We start from the raw sequence: 24,041 nt of genomic DNA, 5'->3' as shown, positions 1-24,041 counted from the left end.
CGCTTTGGAAGCGACAAAGAAGATGTTGAATCATAAAGTTCATTCATGAACTTAGTATAGTTCCAAGATGGCTTTTGACAATGGGACACTACTGCAGGTAGTTGCTCCATAACTCAGTCTGAGGAATCCAGGTTCGACCTGTGATTCACATACATAGAAAGCCAAGTCCACACAAAATATGAATTTTGTGAAAACGTGAAAATGCGAGGACATGCAAAGATACACACGGAACTGAAGTCGTCAGATCCGTTGGACATCTGGCTATACCACAAGCGAAGCATATTTACACCGGTGTGCCACAGGTGTGAAGTGCATTAGCATAAGCTAGATTATTGACTCTAGTGCAAGTGGGAGTCTGTAGGAGATATGCCCTAGAGGCAATAATAAATGATATTATTTATCTCCGAGTTCATAATTATGTTTATGTTCCATGCTATAACTGCAATGATTCTCGAGTCTACAATATCCACGAGGCTCGGAGGAAGACTCAAATGCACGTGTGGAATAATAAACGGTAAGAAGTATTCCTAGTCTGGCCTCTAAGACTAGCTCAAGTGTTGCATGATGATTCTGTTTTCCTGGTCATGGGCATGTCTAAGCCAGCAACTTTGAGGGCACAATGTTAAGAGAACATTTGTGTTGAATCGACCCGGATTGATGTTATGCTATGAGATTCATTCGTCACAAGTTTATTGGTACATAACACAGAGATGGTTAACGTTTGCATGATTCCTTATACCATGAGAGTATCGAGTTTCTTCATGCTTGCTTCATGAACTTTGGGGTTTGTTAAACGTCATCCGTAAATGGGTGGCTATTACGGCGGCTTACGGGTTCATAGAAAAGTGTGTCAAGTAACTTGATAGCTCAAGATTGGGATTTGCTCCTCCGACGATGGAGAGATATCTCTGGGCCCTCTCGGTGTTACGGTATCCATCATCGTTTGGCCAGACACTTTGTGATTTGATCACGGGGATGCCGGAACACGATAACGAGAAAAGAGAACAATACCGGTAACGAGGTAACTAGCATAGTGGACAAGTTGTTGATCCACGGGAATGCCAACATGTCTCACCTCGGGTATTTGTAACATATCGCGAAGCAACAGGAATAGCACACGGCAACTGGAGGTTCACTCGAATATTTATTCGTGTGGGTATAGGGGTCAATATGGGTGTCCACGGCTCCGATGTTGATCATTGATCGGAAGGGGTTCCGGGTCATGTCTATACTTCACCGAACCTATAGGGTCACATGCTTAAGGGTCATCTATCTGCTGAATACTAGACAGGGAGTCTGAGAGAAAATCACCGAAAAAGTTTCGGACACCAAAAAGTTTCGGACAGCGGAATCGTACCGCAGAGAGAGGTCATCGGATAAGTTTCGATGATACCGAAAAGTTGTTTCGGGATACACCATTAAGTCAAATTGGTTTCGGCACATGCCTGATAATTCTTGGAGGATGCCAGAATCATTCTGGAAGCTTTTTGGAATTTTCTGAGATAAAAACCGGAAATGTTCCGGAGCTGCCGGAGCCACTTCAGATGCGTTTCGCAGATGAAAATCACTAAAACCGGAATTGTTTCGGAACACGTTGAAAATCATTTTAGTGGGTACTGGAAATGTTCTTAGCCCACATAAATATTTTCAGTTCGATCAGACGCTGAAAAATGTCGTCGTGAATAGTGAAAATCAGCTTTATGGTTACTTTATGGAAAGCCACCTTTTGGGGCTTTGCTCCAAAAAATCTTGGGGATGACATGGATGGATAGGAGCCATTATTTGGGCCCCTCATGGGGGTGTGGCCGGCCACATGGGGTATCCCCCCTTGGGGACCCTCTTGTTCCTTGGTTTCACACCTAGGTCCTTGTGGAAGGACTTCATTCATGTGCATTTTGGGTTTTTTGTGAAACTACCCTACCCCCTTGGGATTTCCTATAAATAGAGGTGGAGGGGCAGCCCTCCACACTCATCCCTTGCTCTCATACACATGCCATGCATTATCTAGCTTCTTCTCTCCCTCCCACGAAAAGAGTTTCGTAGAGCCGTAAGGCTGTCTGGGTTCCGGCAGGAACTAGTTCTGGACGGCGAAGCCCTGCCGGATAGATGACACCGTATGTTTGCAACTCTGTAGAGAGATCGTAGCTTCGGTCTTAGTTCGTGAGTGCCTCCCGAAGGGCTGTCCGTGTGACCGTCCGAGTTTCGAAGGTCCTCCCGAAGGGCTGTCCGAGTGACCATTCGAGTTTCGAAGGTCCTCCCGAAGGGCTGTCCGCGACACCGTCCGGGGGGCTGTTCGACCGCCTCCCGGAGGGCTGTCTGAGGAGCAGATGAGGGTATACATCCTCGCAGTTGGGAGGTTGTAAATCCTAGCTGCGGGGATCTGCACCGCCGATCGTCATCGACTCTACTTCCCGCTGCGCTACGAGTCGGTAACGAAAAAGATCAAACCATGTATGCAGTCTCCATAGTGGTCCTGGGCTGGTGCGTAGGTCGGAAATTTTTTGTTTTCTGTTGCGTTCCCCTTCACACCGCTGGGGCATTCTAACCTTCATTGGATGCTCGGTCGACATCACGAGGAAGGGAAACCCTATGAGCTTATTTCCGAGTGCATTAAATAGTCTAGGTGTCTTAATTAGGTAATTGGTTGCCCACGGTTTCGGCTTCGACGGTGATGATGACGGCAACGAATAAGTATTCTTTGGATCTCCTATCGAAGTAGTGATATTTTCGGCTACCGTGTTGAATCTAGGAGGTGGTGTGTACGTTGTCTGAGGCCCTTCAGATCTGGGCATGTGTCTTGGGTTTGGTCTCAAGGTTCTTCGGCATGCTCCATACGGTGGTGCTGTCGTGGACTGCCAATGGCGTCGACGGTGAGCGCTGACCTTGGGGGTTACGGTGGGTTTCCCCCGGACATTTTTTCCCGGGGCAAAGGTTGCGACCTTTTTTTCTATGTGGGAGACTCCTTGCCACCACAGATCACTCTCAGGTGGTTCATGCTCTGTCTAAGTCACATAAGTGTTTCTTGTGTTGCCATTACAAACATGGTAAAAGTTTTGTTCAGGAGATGATTCGGGTATGCAATCTTTGACCTATACAAGTCATCTATGATAGAGGCTTTTTCTCCGTGGCATTGGTCTAGCTGGACCTTAGCATGACGACTTTCGAACCACATGATTTAGTGTCAGGCTGGCTCCGATGATGGAGCGGTAGCGACTCGTGCTGAAGACCAAGTTTGTTTGTTTGTCCGATGACCCTACTGCAATTTCTTTGTTTTGTATCGTTGGAAATTTTTAATATAAACCGATACCTTTATTATCCATACATCAAAAGAGATGGTGTAGTTTTCAGGGCATTTTGAATCCTTCATCGGAAGCCTAATAAAAACAGCCGAAATCACATTATGCTTACTCCCTCTGTTCGTAAAAAATTGTCTCTCAAATGGTTGTATCTAGTACCATGTTAATGTTAGATACATCCATTTAAGAGAGAAGCTTGGAACCCAGCACGCGTGGGCAGTTGGCCGAAGAACACAGGACGAACGACGGCGCATTGCTTTCCAGTTTCCACCAGGCGCCGCACCGGAGAGAATGAATCTGCGGTGCGGGACTCCACGCCGCGCGCGCGCACCTCCCCCATGCCTGCGTACTCTACGCAGCAGGGCGCTTTGCTATTTTTTTTCTTAATTACTGTATTAATTAATTAATTAACCCCCCTCCGAATTGCGGAATTGGGCAGCAATTAATCGTTTATTCTTGGCGCACTCCATATCCGGTCAATGGCTCGCGGGTTTTCCTTTCGTTTCCAGTCTTTTCTTTTTTGAGCTTTCTTCCTTCCAATCCTTGGGTCATCGCCGATCGACTCATGATCGGAGGCGGGTGCCCGGCCAGTAAACCGACCAAATCCAGGACGCATACACGGGGGGCGCGTGCCTATAGCTGCTGGCCTGCGGGCCCGGTGCCACAAACCCAAGGCGGGGGTGTCCATCTGCTCGCTCGGCACCAGCCCTCTCCTGTTCCCTCCTCCCTCGTTTCTTGGCCAAGAAGAAGTAAGCCAGCACGCCACCTCTGTGAGGTTCTGACGCCTACGGTCCCACACCAGGCCGTCCCATGCTTTCGCCTACAGTAATATATGTAAATCCTATCGTCTCAGTTAAATCTTCACGGAATAAATATGCAATTTTACTGTAAAAATAATTATATGCAGCAAATGTGCAAAGAAGAAAACGCAACTGGGAGCAGAATCGAAACACAGGCTCGAAAAGATTTGCGCAGAGCGCACCACCTACCTATAAAAGGCGCATCACCCCGGACGACGCTCTTTTCCTCGCCGCCGCCTCCTCCTCCCACCCCACACTACGCCCCACTCCCATCAATCCAAATCCAAACAGCACCCCATGGCGTCGACGATGCGCCGCCGTGCCGACTGGTTCCTCCACGACTGGGTCGACAGGCTCGACACTCAGCGGCCGCCGACTCCGACTCCGACACCTCCGCCTCCCCGCCCCGCCTCCAGCTCCAAGGCCGGCCGCGGCGGAGCCTCTCCTCCTTCGCCGCCGCGGCGAGCGCCCCGAGTACCTTCCCCGCCACGCCCGTCGGCGCGGCGGGGCCAGGGCCAGTTCCACTACGGGATCCAGTCAGCCGCGCCACCGCACCGGCTCCAGGCGCGCGTCACCTCCCCGGCGGACCACCGGAACGCCTCCGCGTTCAGGTAAGTTTCCTGCCCCGGATGCCGGATCTACGTGTTTCCATGCGCCGTGTTGCTCTTGTGCGCTGCATCGCCGCTCTTGGAGGTGTTGACTGAACCGAATCGGCGTTGCTGCAGGCAGGGGAATCCGACCTCGCGCTCGCTTCTCCACGGAGGACTGGGCGTCTTCAATCGGTTCGCTCTCTTGGCGAGTGCGAGGTAACAAGCCAATTCCCCATCTCACGGTTGGGTTGGTCTGGTTTGTTAATGCTGCTGAATATGAACGAGGTGCTCTGATTTGCCCACAGCGACTATGAGAGAGAGTTTCCGGTGCTGACTGCTGCAACTGCAAGCATGTAAGCAAATTCAGGAACAATTATTTTGTCAGTGCAATTTCGCCTCGTTTGGGTGTTCATTTCGTTAATGCGATGCTGATGCCAATTGTCTCAGCAGCGACAAGGACGCGAAGCAGCGGGGGCAATCTCCTAAAGCTATCAAGCATACGAACGGCAAGCTCCGGGGACGAGGCGTTAGGAGGGCTCCGCAGGTGCAGCACGTTAGGAAGGCCGTCGCCGAGCCCGCGGTCAAGGGAGACGCCCAGCTGGTGGTCAAGGGCGACGCCGAGGCGGTGATCAAGGCCAAGGGCCACGCCGAGCTGGCGAAGGGCGAGAGCGAGGGCCACGCCAAGGCGGCGACCAAGGCCGAGGGCCACGCCGAGGTGGCGGTCAAGAGCGACAAGGCCGCACGCAATGTCCCCGACCTCGCCAGCGAGCTCAATGGCCAGGACTTCTTCGTCGGCTCGATTCTCGTAAGATGCGGCGCCCCAGTTTCCGTTGTCGCCGGAGGTGCTGAGGGCTGCCGTCGCGGAGGGCCTGCCGGAGGCAGTGGAGGAGGACCTGCTGGAGGTGGTGATGGATGCGGTGGTGGAGGGCCAGCACCCGATGGCGGCGGAGGCGGTGTGGGAGGAGGAGGACCGGCCGATGGCGGCGGGGGTGGTGGGGGAGGAGGACCCCCCGGTGGCGGCGGAGGCGGCCCTGGTGACCCCGCCTCCCCAACCACCCTATCCACAGCGTCTTCCGTTCGCCAGATGCCAACGGGCAGGCTGTGGCGTCGACGCCCTGTTCTTCTGCTCGGAGTGTGGGCTGGTTTGCTGTCCGGAGCACGTCTGCCCGGACTGCACCGTGCCACTCTCCGAGCTGCCGGCGCCTCGTCTCTCGGTGCCGCAGGTACAAATCTACCAGCCCTTTCAGTACCCACCCACTCTTCAGCTCTTCGTCGGCGCGTCGCGTGTGGGAAATCGCGTTAGTCACTACTTTGCAAGACCCCAGGATGTGTTTGGGCACGGTGATATCATTGCTGGAGAAGCGCAGCACTTTGACATGCAGGGTCTTTGGATGGTTAGATCTGTCCGCGAGGCGCCCTGCATTCTCCGGAGGGTACACATGTTTCCGGAGCCCCAGTTTTACTCATGGTAGATACTGTCTTGTAAGCAAGCGCCGTGCAACATCTAGAAACTGGGTTTTTGCGTCCAGTGATGAATGATTTGTCACTAAATTGAATGATGAAGGATTGATGTTTGCTGTGACATTTCCCTTGCTTATAGATTATAAATTGATAACTGCATTTGGTGAGACAAAATGCTGAACCGAATGTTGTGTTTCAATATTATTTGTGCACGGCGGCAAACTAACTGGGCCTATCCAAATGCTGAGATAAATCTATTAGCAAATCCGGAATCAAAGCTGTTAGATATAGTAACTAGGACATAGAGTGTATATATCTTCAAATCTGAAATTGGCGAACTGCAAAAATACTTATTTACAGATATTTGTAGCTGTCAGATATAATTACAGACTTATATACATAATATCTGTATATAATACACTCAAAAAGACAATATCTGTATATAACTAGGACATAGAGCATAATTGGTTTGATGCCAATATTTGGCAAAATCAAAAGTTGCCAAATGTTGGTAATTTTTTGTGAGGTTGACAAACAAGGTTGGTAGCCAACCAATCACTAGCCAACATTTGGTATTTACCAACTATTAGCAATGCCAACTTTTGACATCGAACCAATCATGCTCAAAGAGTGTATTATACGGTATATAAACGAGATGGGATGAATCTATAGTAACCCCAAGTTCAGAAAGAAAACAGAAGTACACAGGGACACCCGCGACAGGCTTAAGGGCAATCCAACCGGGTCGACCCAAACGGACATGAAATTTGTCCCTTTTTTTATCCGTTCGGCTCGCCAGACGGGATGGCGTCCTCGTCTTGTCCGTTTTCTCTGCCAATGACGCCCAACTGGATGAGCCATTGGTTCGTCATGCTTCTTTTTTTAATCATATTGTCATTCACAACCAAATAAACAAATGAATGATCCCGAGGGACAAAACGTTGCACATTATTAAACAAATAAGTCACATAGTTTACAACCAAACAAATAAAGAACACATAGTTACAACCAATAAATTTAAAATTATAGCAAATACATTGGAAGAAAAAGAAAAAGAATAGATACAACTATTGGTTTCCTAATATGAGTTCACATATGCTCAACCAAATCTTCTTGAAGTTGAATGTGAGTTGTTCGATCATGCATTTCATGATAAAATGAATGAATTTGTGCAAACTTTGCCGCTCCACTCTCAGCCTCAGCGTTTACACCCTTGGTTAATAGATGTTGTCATCACGCTCATCCTCTATGATCATGTTGTGCATGATCACAAAAGCAGACATCACCTCTCACAAAGTGTCACCGCTCCAACATTTAGCAGGGTGACGAACAATAGCCCATCGAGATTGAAGCACACCAAAAACTCGCTCCACATCCTTCCTAGTACTACATCTTTGTGCCGTGAAGGAAATGAGAGAGCCGTAAGTATTAATTACCTCATGCATGCAAGAAATTTACCTCGTGCATGTGTGCCACCTACACTGTGCGTCAAGGCATGGTGCAGATATCAGATCCCGTAATTTTACGGAATGACTACCGGGTGCTTAGCTGACTAGTGTGCATGTGTGCCACCTACACTGTGCGTCAAGGCATGGGGCAGATATCAAATGCCGTAATTTTACCTAATGAGTACCGGGTGCTTATAGCTGACTAGTGTGTTCCTATATTCTAGGTATGTGTGGCAAGATCTATGAATATTTCATATAGACTCAGTCTAGCGAGATCTTGTAGCAAAAATGAAAGGCCAACGACGTTTGGGTGGTTTTGCATGTACCCAAACTCACGTTGGGGTCATACTTTTGTCTGATGGTTTTGGCTATATATAATAGTTCAATGGTAGCATATCTGAATCATTCACAATGGCTGACCTTCAGCAGGAGAGAGTGTGCCAAGTATGTAAGTACTCTACAGAAATATGTGCTCGTGGTCTTGGTTTCTCTCAACTTTCGCTCACAATATCAAGACGATTCAAGTGTAGAATGGTAAGCCATCAAGTTTACTCTTTAGTGTTATAGTATTAGTCAAACATCCATTGTTCATACCATTTTGGTGAATGGATAGGTGATTCCATGCAAACTAGGAGAGAACTTGACTCGTTTCTGGAGAAGTGAGATGAAATTGCAGATGACACCAACGGGTGAATGGTACGAGTTTGAAGTAGGAAAGCGTGGACGAAAATACTACCTGACTGGAGAATGGGAGATGTTTGCAAGTATATACAGAATCAATCACGGCGACAAGCTTCATTTTAGCGTTGGTTCACTTGTCCATGAACACCTGGTTGTTGGCCATGTACGCCGGCAGTCAGGCGATGTTGCGATGCCTAGATGCATAATAGGTTGGTGCAAAATTTCTCTGGAAAGTAGTAGACAAAATAACATATAATTTGAGGAAATCTCACATAAAAATTGTATTTGTATGCAGCGGAATACGAGGCTGAACAATGATTTCAGGGGATGGAGTGATTTACACAGCATGATGTTCCTCCCTCCGCAGATGATGGGCAATCTAGATAATTACTACTATCTTTTTTATTGTTTTACAGTAGGGCGTAGGGTTCAATAAAAGAGTTGGTACTTACATTCTGAATATTTAACTAGTGGTTTATAGTTTTTTTTTGCGGAAATGTGGTGCTGTTTTATTGTTGACCCAAATCTCGCAGTGATAAAATGTTGGCAATAATCTGTTTTGAGAGATTATTTAAATGGCATGTGACTCATTGAATGCAGTGAATACAGAACACAAAATGAAGGTAGTGGATATGTGGTTGGAATGTAGTTCCTCCGTCCCAAAATTCTTGTCTTAGATTTGTCTAGATACAGATGTATCAAGTCATGTTTTAGTACTTGATACATCCGTATTTATACAAATCTACGACAAGAATTTTGGAACGGAGGGAATACAACAGGAATAGAATACCCCTCCAAAGCTATATGTGATGAAAAAAAGCGATCCTTTTTTTTCTTTTGAGGGAACTACGGATTTCAGTTCTCCAATTATGTATGCACGAAGGAAAAAAAAGTCGGTCTAATTGAAAGCTGATCCATATGTAAAGATAAATATATCTTCCAAATTAATTTTTGATGTACGAGGTGTCGTTACTGTACCACATATCGTCGATCAGTATATATAAAAAAAATGTTCCCGTGGACTCTCCCAGCTGAGACCTGAGAGTGGATGTTATTGTTGGGGAACGTAGCAGAAATTCAAAATTTTCTACGCATCACCAAGATCAATCTATGAAGTAATCTAGCAACGAGGTAAAGGGGAGTGCATCTACATACCATTGTAGATCGCGAAGCGGAAGCGTTGTAAGAACGCGGATGAAGGAGTCGTACTCATAGCGATTCAGATCGCGGTTGATTCCGATCTAAGCACCGAAGAACGGTGCCTCCGCGTTCAACACACGTGCAGCCCGGTGACGTCTCCCACGCCTTGATCCAGCAAGGAGAGAGGGAGAGGTTGGGGAAGACTCCGTCCAGCAGCAGCACGACGGCGTGGTGGTGATGGAGGAGCGTGGCAACCCTGCATGGCTTCGCCAAGCACCGCGGGAGAGGAGGAGGACAAGGAAGAGGGGAAGGGCTGCACCAGAAGTTGTGTGTTGCTGCCCTCCCACCCCCCACATATATATAGGGGCAAGGGAGAGGGGGGCCGGCCCCCCTCAGATCCAATCTGAGGAGGGGGCGGCGGCCAGGGGGGTTGCCTTGCCCCCCAAGGTAAGGGGGCGCCTCCCCTTAGGGTTCCCCCAAACCCCCAGGCGCATGGGCCCTGGGAGGGAAGGCGCCCAGCCCACTAAGGGGCTGGTCCCTCTCCACATACAGCCCATAGGGCCCTCCGGGGCTGGTGGCCCCTCCCGTTGGACCCCCGGAACCCTCCGGTGGTCCCGGTACATTACCGGTGACGCCCGAAACTCTTCCGGTGGCCAAAACGGGACTTCCCATATATAAATATTTACCTCCGAACCATTCCGGAACTCCTCGTGACGTCCGGGATCTCATCCAGGACTCCGAACAACATTCGGTAACCACGTATATCTATTCCCTATAACCCTAGCGTCATCGAACCTTAAGTGTGTAGACCCTACGGGTTCGGGAACCATGCAGACATGACCGAGACGTTCTTCGGTCAATAACCAACAGCGGGATCTGGATACCCATGTTGGCTCCCACATGTTCCACGATGATCTCATCGGATGAACCACGATGTCGGGGATTCAATCAATCCCGTATACAATTCCCTTTGTCAATCGGTATATTACTTGCCCAAGATTCGATCGTCGGTATCCCGATACCTTGTTCAATCTCGTTACCGGCAAGTCTCTTTACTCGTTCCGTAACACATCATCCCGTGATCAACTCCTTGGTCACATTGTGCACATTATGATGATGTCCTACCGAGTGGGCCCAGAGATACCTCTCCGTTTACACGGAGTGACAAATCCCAGTCTCGATTCATGCCAACCCAACAGACACTTTCGGAGATACCTGTAGTGCACCTTTATAGCCACGCAGTTACGTTGTGACGTTTGGTACACCCAAAGAATTCCTACGGTATTCGGGAGTTGCACAATCTCATGGTCTAAGGAAATGATACTTGACATTAGAAAAGCTCTTAGCAAACGAACTACACGATCTTGTGCTAGGCTTAGGATTGGGTCTTGTCCATCACATCATTCTCCTAATGATGTGATCCCGTTATCAACGACATCCAATGTCCATGGTCAGGAAACCGTAACCATCTATTGATCAACGAGCTAGTCAACTAGAGGCTTACTAGGGACATGGTGTTGTCTATGTATCCACACATGTATCTGAGTTTCCTATCAATACAATTTTAGCATGGATAATAAACGATTATCATGAACAAGGAAATATAATAATAACCAATTTATTATTGCCTCTAGGGCATATTTCCAACAGTCTCCCACTTGCACTAGTCAATAATCTAGTTCACATCACCATGTGATTAACACTCACAGGTCACATCACCATGTGACCAACATCCAAAGAGTTCACTAGAGTCAACAATCTAGTTCACATCACTATGTGATTAACACTCAATGAGTTCTGGTTTGATCATGTTATGCTTCTGAGAGAGGTTATTAGTCAACGGGTCTGAACCTTTCAGATCCGTGTGTGCTTTACGAATATCTATGTCATCTTGTGGATGCTACCACGTGCTATTTGGAGCCATTTCAAATAACCGCTCTACTATACGATCCGGCTTACTACTCAGAGTCATCCGGATTAGTGTCAAAGTTCGCATCAACGTAACCCTTTACGACGAACTCCTTTTCACCTCCATAATCGAAAAAATTCCTTAGTCCACTAGATACTAAGGATATGTTCGACCGCTATCATGTGATTCATTGCCGGATCACTATTGTACCCCTTGACCAACTCATGGCAAGGCACACTTCATGTGCGGTACACAACATAGCATACTGTAGAGCCCACATCTAAAGCATAGGGGACGACCTTCGTCCTTTCTCTCTTCTGCTGTGGTCAGGTCTTGAGTCTTACTCAATACTCACACCTTGTAACACAACCAAGAACTCCTTCTTTGCTGATCTATTTTGAACTCTTTCAAAATCATGTCAAGGTGTGCGTTCTTTGGAAGTATCATCAGGTGTCTTGATCTATCTCTATAGATCTTGATGCCCAATATGTAAGCAGCTTTATCCAGGTCTTCCTTTGAAAAATTCCTTTCAAACAACCCTTTATGCTTTCCAGAAATTTTACATCATTTCGGATCAACAATATGTCATTCACATATACTTATTAGAAATGTTGTAGCGCTCCCACTCACTTTATTGTAAATACAAGTTTCTAACAAACTTTGTATAAACCCAAAAACTTTGATCACTCCATCAAAGAGTATATTCTGACTCTGAGATGTTTGCTCTAGTCCATGGAAGGATCGCTGGAGCTAGCATACCTTTTAGCATCCTTAGGATCGACAAAACCTTTCTGATTGTATCACATACAACCTTTCCTTACGAAAACTGGTAAGGAAACTTGTTTTGACATCCATCTGCCAGATTTCATAAATGCAGCTAATGCTAACATGATTCCGACGGACTTAAGCATCGCTACGGATGAGAAAATCTCATCGTAGTCAACTCCTTGAACTTGTGAAAATACTCTTTGCCACAAGTCGAGCTTCATAGACGGTAACATTACCGTCCACGTCCGTCTTCTTCTTAAAGATCCATTTATCTCAATGGCTTGCCGATCATCGGGCAAGTTCACCAAAGTCCATGCTTTGTTCTGATACATGGATCCTATCTCGGATTTCATGGCTTCTAACCATTTGTCGGAATATGGGCCCACCATCGGTTCTCCATAGCTCGTAAGTTCAGTATTGTCTAACAACATGATATCTAAGACAGGATTACCGTACCACCCATGAGTAGTACATGTCCTTGTCGACCTACGAGGTTTGGTAGTGAATTGATCCGAAGTTTCATGATCACTATCATAAGCTTCCACTTCAATTGGTGTAGGTGCCACAGGAACAACTTCCTGTGCCCTGCTACACACTAGTTGAAGTGACGGTTCAATAACCTTATCAAGTCTCCACCATCCTCCCACTCAATTCTTTTGAGAGAAACTTTTCCTCGAGAAAGGACTCGTTTCTAGAAGCAATTACTTTTGCTTCCAGATCTGAAATAGGAGGTATACCCAACTGTTTTGGGTATTCTATGAAGATGCATTTATCTGCTTTGGGTTCGAGCTTATCAGCCTGAAACATTTTCACATAAGCATCGCAGCCCCAAACTTTTAAGAAACGACAACTTAGGTTTCTCTAAACGGTGTCGTCTCAACGGAATTGCGTGGTGCCCCTTTTAAAGTGAATGCGGTTGTCTCTAATGCCTAACCCATAAACGATAGTGGTAATTTGATAAGAGACATCATGGTATGCACCATATCCAATAGGGTGCAGTTATGATGTTCGGACCCACCATCACACTGTGGTGTTCCAGGCGGTATTAATTGTGAAACACTTTCCACAATGTCTTAATTGTGTGCCAAACTCGTAACTCAGATATCTCTATGATCATATCATAGAAATTTTATCCTCTTGTCACGACGATCTTCAACTTCACTCTGAAATTACTTGAACCTTTCAATAATTCAGACTTGTGTTTCATCAAGTAAATATTCTCAGCATCTACTCAAATCATCTGTGAAGTAAGAACATATCGATATCCACTGCGTGCCTCAGCACTCATTGGACTGCACACATCTAATGTATTACTTCCAACAAGTTGCTCTCTTGTTCCATCTTACTGAAAAACGAGGCCTTTCAGTCATCTTGCCCATGTGGTATGATTTGCATGTCTCAAGTGATTCAAAATCAAGTGAGTCCAAACGATCCATCTGCATGGAGTTTCTTCATACCAATAGACATGGTTCGCATGTCTCAATCTTTTCAAAAACGAGTGAGTCCAAAGATCCATCTACATGGAGCTTCTTCATGCGATCTATACCAATATGACTCAAATGGCAGTGCCACAAGTATGTGGTACTATCATTACTATTTTATATCTTTTGGCACGAACATGTGTATCACTGCGATCGAGATTCATTTTAGGTGCAAGACCATTGAAGGTATTATTCAAATAAACAGAGTAACCATTATTCTCCTTAAATGAATAACCGTATTGCAATAAACATAATCCAATCATGTTTATGCTCAACACCAAATAACAATTATTTAGGTTTAACACCAATCTCGATGGTAGAGGGAGCATGTGATACTTGATCACATCAACCTTGGAAATACTTCCAACACATATCGTCATCTCACCTTTAGCTAGTCTCCGTTTATTCCGAAGCTTTTATTTCGAGTTACTAACACTTAGCAACCGAACCGGTATCTAATACCCTGGTGCTACTAGGAGTACTAGTAAAGTACACATTCATATAATGTATATCCAATATACTTCTGTCGACCTTGCCTGCCTTCTCATCTACCAAGTATCTAGGGTAGTTCTGCTTCAGTGACTGTTCCCCTCATTACAGAAGCACTTAGTCTCGGGTTTGGGTTCAACCTTGGGATTCTTCACTAGAGCAGCAAATGATTTGCTGTTTCATGAAGTATCCCTTTTTCCCTTGCCCTTCTAGTGGTTTTACTAACCATCAACAATTGATGCTCCTTCTTGATTTCTACTTTCGCGGTGTCAAACATCGCGAGTTGCTCAAGGATCATCATCTATCCCTGATATGTTATAGTTCGTCACGAAGCTCTAATAGCTTGGTGGCAGTGACTATGGAGAACCATCGCTATCTCATCTGGAAGATTAACTCCCACTCGATTCAAGCGATTGCAGTACTCAGACAATCTGAGCACATGCTCAACGATTGAGCTTTTCTCCCTTAGTTTGCAGGCTTAAGAAACTTGTCAGAGGTCTCATACCTCTTGGCGTGGGCATTAGTCTGAAATCCCAATTTCAGTCTTCGGAACATCTCATATGTTCTGCGACGTTTCAAAAACGTCTTTGGTGCCTCAATTCTAAACCGTTAGCATTACGCACTGAACTATCACGTAGTCATCAAAATGTGTATGCCAGATGTTTCGCAACATCTACAGACGACGCTGAGGTTCAGCACACCGAGCGGTGCATTAAGGACATAAGCCTTCTGTGTAGCAATGAGGACAATCCTCAGTTCACGGACCCAGTCCGCATAGTTGCTACTATCAACTTTCAACTAAATTTTCTCTAGGAACATATCTAACAGTAGAACTAAAGCGTAAGCTATGACATAATTTGCAAATACCTTTTGACTATGTTCATGATAATTAAGTTCATCTGATTAATGAACTCCCACTCAGATAGACATCCCTCTAGTCATTTAAGTGATACATGATCCGAGTCAAACTAGGCCGTGTCCGATCATCACGTGAGACGGACTAGTCATCATCGGTGAACATCTCCATGTTGATCGCATCTACTATACGACTCATGTTCGACCTTTCGATATCTTGTGTTCCGAGGCCATGTCTGTACATGCTAGGCTCGTCAAGTCAACCTAAGTGTTTCGCATGTGTTCCGAGGCCATGTCTGTACATGCTAGGCTCGTCAACACCCGTTGTATTCGAACGTTAGAATCTATCACACCCGATCATCACGTGGTGCTTCGAAACAACGAACCTTCGCAACGGTGCACAGTTAGGGGGAACACGTCTCTTGAAATTTTAGTGAGGGATCATCTTATTTATGCTACCGTCGTTCTAAGCAAATAAGATGTAAACATGACAAACATCACATGCAAATCATAAAGTGACGTGATATGGCCAATATCATCCTGCGCCTTTGATCTCCATCTTCGAGGCGCGGCATGATCACCTTCGTCACCGGCATGACACCATGATCTCCATCATTGTGTCTTCATGAAGTTGTCTCGCCAACTATTACTTCTACTACTATGGCTAACGGTTAGCAATAAAGTAAAGTAATTACATGGCGTTTTCATTGACACGCAGGTCATACAATAAATTAAGACAACTCCTATGGCTCATGCCGGTTGTCATACTCATCGACATGCAAGTCATGATTCCTATTACAAGAACATGATCAATCTCATACATCACATATATCATTCATCACATCCTTTTGGCCATATCACATCACATAGCATACCCTGCAAAAACAAGTTAGACGTCCTCTAATTGTTGTTGCATGTTTTACGTGGCTGCTATGGGATTCTAGCAAGAACGTTTCTTACCTACGCAAAAGCCACAACGTGATATGCCAATTTCTATTTACCCTTCATAAGGACCCTTTTCATCGAATCCGATCCGACTAAAGTGGGAGAGACAGACACCCGCTAGCCACCTTATGCAACTAGTGCATGTCAGTCGGTGGAACCTGTCTCACGTAAGTGTACATGTAAGGTCGGTCCGGGCCGCTTCATCCCACGATGTCGCCGAATCAAGATAAGACTAGTAACGGCAAGTAAATTGACAAAATCGACGCCCACAACTACTTTGTGTTCTACTCGTGCATAGAAACTACGCATAGACCTAGCTCATGATGCCACTGTTGGGGAACGTAGCAGAAATTCAAAATTTTCTACGCATCACCAAGATCAATCTATGGAGTAATCTAGCAACGAGGGGAAGGGGAGTGCATCTACATACCATTGTAGATCGCGAAGCGGAAGCGTTGCAAGAACGCGGATGAAGGAGTTGTACTCATAGCGATTCAGATTGCGGTTGATTCCGATCTAAGCACCGAAGAACGGTGCCTCCGCGTTCAACACACGTGCAGCCCGGTGACGTCTCCCATGCCTTGATCCAGTAAGGAGAGAGGGAGAGGTTGGGGAAGACTCCGTCCAGCAGCAGCACGACGGCGTGGTGGTGATGGAGGAGCGTGGCAATCCTGCAGGGCTTCGCCAAGCACCGCGGGAGAGGAGGAGGACAAGGAAGAGGGGCAGGGCTGCACCAGAAGTTGTGTGTTGCTGCCCTCCCACCCCCACATATATATAGGGGCAAGGGAGAGGGGGGTCGGCCCCCTCAGATCCAATCTGAGGGGGCGGCGGCCAGGGGGGTTGCCTTGCCCCCCAAGGCAAGGGGGCGCCTCCCCTTAGGGTTCCCCCAAACCCCCAGGCGCATGGGCCCTGGGAGGGAAGGCGCCCAACCCACTAAGGGGCTGGTCCCTCTCCACATACAGCCCATAGGGCCCTCCGGGGCTGGTGGCCCCTTCCGGTGGACCCCCGGAACCCTCCAGTGGTCCCGGTACATTAACGGTGACGCCCGAAACTCTTCCGGTGGCCAAAACGGGACTTCCCATATATAAATCTTTACCTCCGGACCATTCCGGAACTCCTCGTGACGTCCGGGATCTCATCCGGGACTCCGAACAACAGTCGGTAACCACGTATATCTATTCCCTATAACCCTAGCGTCATCGAATCTTAAGTGTGTAGACCCTACGGGTTCGGGAACCATGCAGACATGACCGAGACGTTCTCCGGTCAATAACCAACAGCGGGATCTGGATACCCATGTTGGTTCCCACATGTTCCACGATGATCTCATCGGATGAACCACGATGTGGGGATTCAATCAATCCCGTATACAATTCCCTTTGTCAATCGGTATGTTACTTGTCCGAGATTCGATCGTCGGTATCCCGATACCTTGTTCAGTCTCGTTACCGGCAAGTCTCTTTACTCGTTCCGTAACACATCATCCCGTGATCAACTCCTTGGTCACATTGTGCACATTATGATGATGTCCTACCGAGTGGGTCCAGAGATACCTCTCCGTTTACACGGAGTGACAAATCCCAGTCTCGATTCATGCCAACCCAACAGACACTTTCGGAGATACCTGTAGTGCACCTTTATAGCCACGCAGTTACGTTGTGACATTTGGTACACCCAAAGCATTCCTACGGTATCCGGGAGTTGCACAATCTCATGGTCTAAGGAAATGATACTTGACATTAGAAAAGCTCTTAGCAAACGAACTACACGATCTTGTGCTAGGCTTAGGATTGGGTCTTGTCCATCACATCATTTTTCTAATGATGTGATCCCATTATCAACGACATCCAATGTCTATGGTCAGGAAACCGTAACCATCTATTGATCAACGAGCTAGTCAACTAGAGGCTTACTAGGGACATGGTGTTGTCTATGTATCCACACATGTATCTAAGTTTCCTATCAATACAATTTTAGCATGGATAATAAACGATTATCATGAACAAGGAAATATAATAATAACCAATTTATTATTGCGGGCATATTTCCAACAGTTATCCATCCTCTGTTTCCCTGACCCCGTCGCCGCTAGCCTATCCGATGCGAGGGACCGCTGCCATGGGAGAGTCGGCCCCGGCGAGGATTCAGATCGGCGGGCGGAGAAGTCACCGGGGCGGGCGGGAGAGCTCATCCGGGCGAGATGGGGCCACCATCCCGGCAGGGAGGCGCCTCGGCGGGAGCACGGTGTCCACCCGTCATGACCGAGGTATGGGTGGGTACTCTGGCAGATCCCCTGTTCGTAACCGCAGGAAGTTTGTGGTGTTGGGAATTTCGTTGGGGATAATTTTAATTTTGAAGTGATTTTCTCTGTAATTGCATCGCCATCGAGTGTTGACTGATTTTATCCCCAGTCGTAAGACTGTCCCATAAACTTACGTTCCTGCCAGATTCCAAATTGCAGTTTCAAACTTCGGGCCCCAAGACGTGGGACTGGCATTGTTTCTTTTCTCAGGGGCGCGGGAGGAGAGACGCACCGGACGGTTTCCCTCATGGACTCGCCGGATTTCCGCCGGCGAGAATCCGAGGACAATGAGACTTGTCCGAGAAGGTTTGCTGCTGCTGATGGTGCGCCTCCTCCAGCAATTTTCTCGACGCCAGACCATGGCGTTGGAACTTCGGCCAGCAGTGGTTCAAAATTTCCCATAGCCGATGATAACTCATTGGTGCGTCATCCGGCGATGCACTCATCCATATTGATGCCGCCGTGTACTGTTGAACCAAGGGAGATGATGACACCGGATCCCAGCGCAAGATACATACACGTAAGTTCTCTCTGAAACAAGTGATTATGAATTCTTCTGTAGGTTGCCACGTTGCTGTAACATTGACCGTAGATGGAAAGGTAGAGTTGAAGATGCGTATGTATGAAATTGTCTGCAATGATCAGTTATTTGATGAACGCATGTTAACAGTGGGAAATGCCCAGTATTTTCTTTTAACATATCTATATGAAGGAACTAGATAGCATATCATGATTCAATTTTGACCAAAGCGTTATCCAGTCATATGATTCAGTGGGAAATGTCCATTGTAATGTTTGGTAGCAGACTCATCTGATTTGCCGTTTGGAACTATTGGGGCTGAACAATACTAACAACCAAAGCTTGTCGAAATCAGTACATGCCAGAAATGCCAATTGTTATGCTTCTTCATTACAAATATAGATGTATGAATGGTCATTCAGATCAATGACAAATAGTGTCTAATGTATTTGTGAAACGATCATGATGGCAGGGTGAGCAAGTCCGTGAAGATTTTGTGCCAAAGACAAATATGGGTTTCGTCACCGAGGAGGAAGGGTATGACTTTTATCTACAATATGCAAGAGAAGCTGGTTTTAGTATTACGAAGCTCAGGAGGAAACCGATGTCGCGTCTATATGCATGCTCCCGAGAAGGTACTTCTACATTTTACAAGCCCGGGGAGGAACGGAAACGTGCAAAGATGTCAAAGAGAGTTAACTGTAAGGCAGCGTTTAAGATGAAGAAAAGAGGGAAAGAATGGATATATGAGAAAGTACTATTGGAGCACAATCATACCCTAAATCCTGAGCCATGGGAGTTGAAGCACATGCGTTCACACAAGAACAAAGACCCTGCTATCATGGAATTCGTTGATGATCTGCAGATGTGCGACGTCTCTCCTAATGCCACCATGAATGTGTTGACCAAGTTCCATGGCAACCGTGAGAACATGCCATGGACTGAACGTGACATGCAAAATAGGTAATTGTATGACTTTGCACTGTACGATGCAGCTGTCCTTAGAGTAAAGTCCGTTTGATTGTAACATATTTGCTGCTGCTTCCATGTGTGAATATGAATTTCAGAAAAGCTGAAAATGTGCGTAAGGAGCGAGCAGATGATGTTAAAAAACTAAAGGCTTTCTTCAACGAGTGCAGAGCACAGAATAGTAAGTTTTATTATGACATAGAACATGACTCCGAGGGTGCTCCGAAGAATATATTTTGGAGTCATGCTAGCTGCCAGGCTAACTATGCTGAGTTTGGTGATGTGGTTACTTTTGATACAACATATAAGTGCAATTTTTACAATAAGCCATTAGCAATGTTTGTTGGGAGCAACCACCATTTGCAGAATGTCATTTTTGGTTTTGCACTCCTCGGTGATGAGAAGGAGGAAACATTTGATTGGGTTTTTCGCACTTTCAAAATGTGCATGGAAAACAAAGAACCTCATTGCATACTTACAGGTATACTTGGCCTTTTAGTTGTTATGTACGTGCCAACTGGAACAAGTCGGTAGAGCTTGTTAAATTACTTACATCATGTCTTGTAGATCAAGACCAAGCAATGGCAAATGCTCTTCCGGGAGTGTTTCCAAACACTATTCATAGGCTATGCAGATGGCATGTTTTGCATGGTCACAAAGACGGCTTGAAGGTGTTGTATAACTTGTATGATGGTTTGAAAGAGAAGTTGTTGACAATAATAAATCATCCCCTCACCCCCATGGAGTTTGAGAAGGCGTGGATGGAGATGGTGAATGAATATGGACTCGAGTCAGATCCTACAATTGGCAGTTTGTAAGATCTGCGTACAAGATGGATCGCCGCATACTTTAAGGATGTTTATTGTGGGAGAATGACATCTACGCAACGCAGTGAGAGCACAAACAGAATTGCGAAAAGAAACCACATTGACCCTACGACACCTCTGCACTTGTTTGCAAGAAAAATGTTTCAGGTTTTGCAAGGGAGAAAAGAAGCAGAAGCCCGAGAGACCATGGAATCTCAGGTATGACGTCTCATATGGCAGCATCTTATAGTACGACTCATGCATTAATAAAAAAGGAAATCTTTGACACATCTTTGCTGATGCAGGCCCGGCCAAAAACAGTAACAAATTACCCTCTGGAACATCAGTTGAGCAGAATCTATACCCGTGCAGTATTCAGGAAATACAAAGAAGCATATGTTTATGGAACCTCTTTTCTTACAAAGAAAGTTTGCGCTGGTCGTTTCCTTGTGGTGTACGGTAGAGACGGGCCGACTTTTTCATGGTCCCAACATGAGTTCAAAGTGGTTTGTGATGAAGAGAAAGAAGAATACAAGTGTGAGTGCAAGCAGTGGGAGCACACAGGTTAGTAGAGTTTGGTTTGTCGATTTTTTCAGCGGCAAAGTTTATGATGATAATGAACATTAATGTTTGTATGTGTGACATTGCACAGGACTGCTATGCCCACACCTTATTATAGTGATGACAAATGAGCAGATTCAGAAACTTCCAAGCAAATATGTGTATAGAAGGTACACAAGGAATGCACGGATTGACCCACCATATGACAGGAATGACACTCTCCAGGTTGGAGCCGATGGGACATCAAATAGTGGAAAGCACTTAAATATGCTCAGACTGGCTTATGCCTGTGTTAGAGCGGGTGACAGATCAACAGTTGGATATGAAAGAGTCATTCATGTGATGACAGAACTTAGGGATCAGGTTGAGGTACTTCCTCCTGATGTCATACCTGTGTTTGATTATGGAGGTTGCAGTGATCCAGCTGACCGTGAGATAGATAATTTTAAAGCACCGCCGATTGCAAAAACGAAGGGTTGTAGATCAGAAGAAGGGCGTAGGATCGGCGCACCCGGGCCAAAGAAGTGCACAAGAAGATGCAGCAATTGCGGCCTTATGGCAGGTCACAATAGGGCGTCATGCAAAAAACGAACAGAAAGCTTCGCAGTTGGTGGCAGCAGAGCAGCCCAGGGGAGGGGCAGGGGCAGGGGTAGGGGAAGGGGAACGGCAACTCGCCGCCGTTTGATACATGATGAGGTGGACGAAGATGAAGACTTAGATTATCAGGAAGAAGATGATCTGCTAGGTGATGAATAATCTTGCGGAAAAGATGATAGCAATTATTCCAGTTTGGTGACTTGTAAATAACTCGATTGTGAAACTATGTTGTGTCAGTCATTACAACTAGTTTATTTCTAATACTCTAAGAGATAATTGAAAGCATTATGTGTAGAATCACTATTCCAAAATTATTTCATATTTGACGTGGTTGCTGGTGGGGAACATTTTAGAATTGATGTTATGTTTTCTATTTGTCAAGTCCATTTTGAATATTGAACTATCTGTTGTAACATATGGAGGTGAAATTAAACCTTATCTGAAAAATATCCCTGATAACTGCTAGGAACATTTATGCATGACTATAATTTTTGACAGTATTCTATTTAGTACAAATCATAAACTCAAACATGAACATCAAAGTGGAAAATTCTATTATCTGTAAACCCATATGTCAGAATAATCTCTATTTTTCACTCGTAAAAATGGGAACTTTTTGTAATTAACGGTTATGTGAACAATTTTTTAGATTATAGCCATGACATATATTTTTGATCGGAGGGGGTACTAAATTGGGACAAAATCACAGACAATCCTGACAAGTTTGTGGTCTGAACTTCATATGACAAAAATGGTGGAATGCGTGAAGTGCGGCTGCAGTAGTGGAACACACAAAAATTGAATTTGTTCTCATTGGTAACATACATTCATTAGATTGTATAAACAAGCCTCCATCCAGTCAGGAACCAGTACATTACAAAGAACAAACACAAGGAAAGATCATTTTCGGTTATAAACAACCGAGGAGCTATCTAATTTAAATCATCTTTTTTGTGCCTGAAATCCTCCAACGAGGTGGGTAGGGGATTTGTTTCATTCAACTCATGGAACAAGATATAGGAGAGAAATTCATCCCTGTACTGACTAACCTTTTCCTGCAACAGATAAATTATGTATTAGAACTAAAAAAAGTAACAGAAGAACATCATCTTAGAGAAAGGGAAAAGAAGAAAAATACCAGCTTAATGTTACAACGGAGCTGACCAACTTCACCGTCATAGTGGCGCAAGAACTTTGTAGTGAAAATTGCACAATCATTGCCTTGTTGTCGAGGAACATCCTTGCTCCAGATTGGCCATTCAGAAAAATCATAAAACTCTCCATGGGTAACTGTGTTGAAAGCATCGCTCAGGCGTCGAATCGATGTATGACCGCAGGGAAAATGTCGTTCTTCAAATGAGCTTAATCTCTTAGACCAGTCAATCGAGTCCAGAACATCAATACGGCTGTGTTCTAAGTTGACGCAGAACACTGAGAAGTGGTTATAATGGTGATATGTCCAAAGGATCTGTACAGAGAAAAAATGAGTAAGAAGCTAAATCTAGCATATTCAAAAACTTATTGGATGACATTACTTGTAGTAACCTGATTAATTTCTTTAGTATCAATGCCATCGAGATGCTCGGCCAATAATCTAGCGGTTGTGTGACTATTATACATCTGACCGTTGTGGAGCTCTTCACAGTTGAGCGAGGACTGATAAAAAGCAAAAATGCAGGAAGCAGTCATTAATCATATATGAAGGTGAAACAAAAAGTGTGCGGTCTCAGTACGGGGTGGGGCTAGTTAACATACCCCAAGAGTCCAACTTAGGAAAAGCGTATGGCCTCTCCACTGTTTTGGGTGTAGCTTCTCATCATGTCGAAGGCATTCGGTGTAAAAATTCATGATCTCTATCAAGGCCATTTCATTGTCCCTAAAACAATCAGCCAAATCCTCGCCTAGTGTGGACACGCCAAGAGAGGCATTGGAAATAAGATGTACTCTGCCAATGCATGAAATTAATGTGGAATAAGAAACAATCTGTTAAATTAAATGTAGCAAATGCAAAATGAAATTACTTACTTCTTCAAACTTGTGTCAGATATGATAATCTTACGAACTGTTTTTGCGTCGACAGGATTAATAGAAGAATCAATTAAGTTTAGTGGGAACATGAAAAACGGAAGTGCTTTCCTTCTCAATTGATTGGTTCTCCTCTTGGTTATCGGTGGTTGTGTTCCATAGATAACATCTGGATGACGAGACACTTCGTGGGGTTGCCTCACATTTTCATTGACATTAACATGTCGGGGCAGTGAGTCAATTGCGTGATCTGGTGTCTTGTCGAAGACAATAGGAGGTACTTGCTGAAAGGGCAAATAGGCAAAGCAGATAAGGGAGGAAGCAAAAGATGCATAATTACAGGAATTTTAGTTGAATGGAATGCCTAAAAGCATTGTACCTCAACATTTGGAAGTTTT

At 45.5% G+C, this 24,041-nt stretch overlaps 2 protein-coding genes across 3 annotated transcripts; both read left to right on the top strand.

Annotated features, from left to right (window-relative positions):
• The first annotated feature begins 4,331 nt into the window (after positions 1–4,331).
• LOC120972838 (uncharacterized) lies at positions 4,332–6,268 on the top strand. 2 transcript variants are annotated; one of them, XM_045232387.2, is made up of 4 exons: positions 4,332–4,707; positions 4,822–4,902; positions 4,992–5,039; positions 5,137–6,268. In XM_045232387.2, exons 1-4 carry the CDS (start codon positions 4,394–4,396, stop codon positions 5,987–5,989), a joined length of 1,296 nt encoding a protein of 431 aa, XP_045088322.1. In that variant the 5' UTR covers positions 4,332–4,393; the 3' UTR covers positions 5,990–6,268. The 2 variants fall into 2 exon arrangements, with proteins under 2 accessions (XP_045088322.1, XP_040254313.1); XM_040398379.3 differs by having other exon boundaries at positions 5,134–6,268.
• An 11,648-nt stretch (positions 6,269–17,916) lies between these two features.
• On the top strand, positions 17,917–21,976 carry LOC109749469 (protein FAR1-RELATED SEQUENCE 5). The gene is given in 7 exon segments (XM_073501540.1): positions 17,917–18,129; positions 18,311–18,685; positions 19,158–19,648; positions 19,753–20,135; positions 20,222–20,679; positions 20,808–21,024; positions 21,113–21,976. Coding segments are annotated over 7 exon segments (2,655 nt in total). The 5' UTR covers positions 17,917–18,063; the 3' UTR covers positions 21,778–21,976.
• Positions 21,977–24,041: the final 2,065 nt, after the last annotated feature.

The sequence above is a fragment of the Aegilops tauschii genome, chromosome 1 (genome assembly GCF_002575655.3).
Source record: "Aegilops tauschii subsp. strangulata cultivar AL8/78 chromosome 1, Aet v6.0, whole genome shotgun sequence".
Classification (NCBI taxonomy): domain Eukaryota; kingdom Viridiplantae; phylum Streptophyta; class Magnoliopsida; order Poales; family Poaceae; genus Aegilops; species Aegilops tauschii.
The sequence above is the reverse complement of the archived record's forward strand: the minus strand, read 5'-3'. Positions and strand labels throughout refer to the sequence as shown.